Raw genomic sequence first — 2,437 nt, 5'->3', positions numbered from 1 at the left:
ATGGGGTCTCGCTCTTGCTCAGGCTGGTTTCGAACTCCTGAGCTCAAACAATCCGCCAGATTTGGCCTGCCAGAGAGCTAGGATTACAGGCGTGAGCCACTGCGCCCGGCCAACAATTAGGAAATTTTATTCAAACAAGCATGAGAGCAAGGCCAGAATGGCATAAGAGCAGTGATTGTTTTTACATATATAAAGCATCAAACTTTCATTATCCACTTTAGATTTTACAAATTTCACATATAGAACTGGTTTTATGTTTTAAGTGAAATAAATAGTAGCCAGTTGACTTTAATATAGCATTTTCCTCAATATTAGGATACTGTTTCCTCAAACTCCTTTGGATGTTATATGTAATTCTTTTATTAAGGAGCTCTATGGTATCTGTAGTAACTCTACCACAAGGAGGAATCCTATAGTTTTGTGGTATAAGCACATGTCTGATGTATAAGCTAGAATTTAGATATATTCAATAAACACTCCTTATGTATTTAAAGTAGGTGTTGGATAGGTGTTAAGGATACAAAAATGAATCAGACTTAAGGTCCAGTAGGAGAGACAGATATGTAAATGAATAAACAGTCTATGTGATATCACAATGTATATAAATATAAGGAACAGAAGTAATCCTGGGCAGAGTGTGACTAACTATAGTTTATCTAACTGGAGTTTGAAGGATGCTTAGTATTTTATCAGGCAATTACAAGTGAGGAAAGGGCCTTTCTGAAAGAAGGGACACCAACATAAAAACACATAGGGTGAAACATTAGGCGTTGGTTGGAAATGACAAGTCATACGGCTTACTGAAATATTAAGTGATAGGGTGAGAGTGGAGCTAGAAGAGGCTGGAACATGAGGCAGGGGAAGGTTATGGTGATCTTTGTGAGCCCTGCTAATAAGCTTGGACATTATTCTGTCAATGGTGGGGAACCATCAAATTTGAAGACAGGAAGTGATGTGGTCAGATTCTCAATTATTAACATTAATAGTTTAATTTTGGCTTCATTAGGGAGGGGAGCATTTGAGAAAGTCAAAATCTAGAAACTAAATGAAAAGCGATGAGTTACTAATTTCATACAGTTACATTAAGAGTAAGAAGTAAAGAAAGGAAAAGAATTAATGGAATTTGGTAACTTATTACAGATAGGAGGTGGAGGAGAGAAAGGAAAATGTGACTGATTTTTATAGAGTTCTGCTTTGCAGTTAATAATTTCCTTGATAAACATAACATTATAATTATTAGTTTACATTTTCCATAAACTATTATTCTACTTTCTAATTATAATTTTTTAAATTTTAGGATGTATTTAACTTCAGTGGCACCTATATTGGTACTACCCAGATTATTCCATTTGTAATAAAAAACAAAGGTATAACACGTGCCAGAGTGGAGTTTAATCTAGAAGACTTCCCAGAGTTTTCAATGGATCTTAAAGACAAATCAGGTATATATTTTATATGTATTTTATACTAAAATGGTATTATTGTAATAGCAACACAGTTTTAAATTGCTCTAATGTGTAATTGTTAAAAACAATTTAAGTCAAGGGCAGTTATTCCTAAATGTTTTTAATGGCCCAAAGCATGTTTTCCTTATATTCTATAATTCATCATGGTTTAATTTCTAGAAATACATCAATATTAATATCAGAACACTTTGGTAATACATGACATATAACCATACTTATTAGTTGGCTTAATATAGTATCTTAAGTATGTTATATATAAGTATATACTATAAATGAAAGTATAATTATTAATTACTAGTTTTAATTGCTCAAGAATTTTAGGTAAATGTCTTTGGAGAGCCCTTTCTATATGTTACTCATGTATTAGTTATCTTTATGTTAAATTAGGTTTAAAAAAATAAGCATTTTTTTTATTTCAACATATTATGGGGGTACAGATGTTTAGGTTACGTATGTTGCCCTTGCCCCCCCCAAATAAGCATTTTTTAAGTATATTTCGTCTGTTTACTCCAGCTGTTGTTAAACAAATGCCCATGGGCCAAATCTGGCCTGACACCTGTTTTTATAAATAAAGTTATGTTAGAACACACTCATTTGTTTGTATATTGCCTGTGACTGCTTGTATGCTATAATGACCAACTTGAATATTTGTGATAGAAACCATAGGGCTCAAAAAGCTTAAAATATTTGCTATCTGGATCCTTACAGAAAAAGTTTCCTAGTCATTGGTTTAGTCATTTCTTCTTCAGTAAATATTTGTTGAATCCCACTTATAGGCACGATACTGGATTTTGAGTCTATAAAGATAAATAAGACATCTTACATGTCCTCAGCAAGTCAACAGTAATTTTATCAGTGAAATGATGGATATGTACTTGTATTCCTTGTGGACTCAGAGGCATCAGAGCTGGTCTGGGTCTTCCCTACTCCATCTTCACTAGGAAGGGAGTCTCTCAGCTTTTCTGGGACCC

The 2,437-nt window shown here is 33.5% G+C and overlaps 1 protein-coding gene across 1 annotated transcript in view; it reads left to right on the top strand.

Moving 5' to 3' along the window:
- Positions 1–2,437, top strand: part of CFAP47 (cilia and flagella associated protein 47) — a 573,852-nt gene that overhangs the window by 92,088 nt on the left and 479,327 nt on the right. The window contains exon 18 of the mRNA XM_012642083.1: positions 1,298–1,442. Coding sequence (XP_012497537.1) covers positions 1,298–1,442 — 145 coding nt within the window. The remainder of the gene's footprint in view (positions 1–1,297; positions 1,443–2,437) is intronic.

The sequence above is a fragment of the Propithecus coquereli genome, unplaced genomic scaffold, assembly GCF_000956105.1.
Source record: "Propithecus coquereli isolate 6110/MARCELLA unplaced genomic scaffold, Pcoq_1.0 Scaffold173, whole genome shotgun sequence".
NCBI classification, from domain to species: domain Eukaryota; kingdom Metazoa; phylum Chordata; class Mammalia; order Primates; family Indriidae; genus Propithecus; species Propithecus coquereli.
The sequence above is the reverse complement of the archived record's forward strand: the minus strand, read 5'-3'. Positions and strand labels throughout refer to the sequence as shown.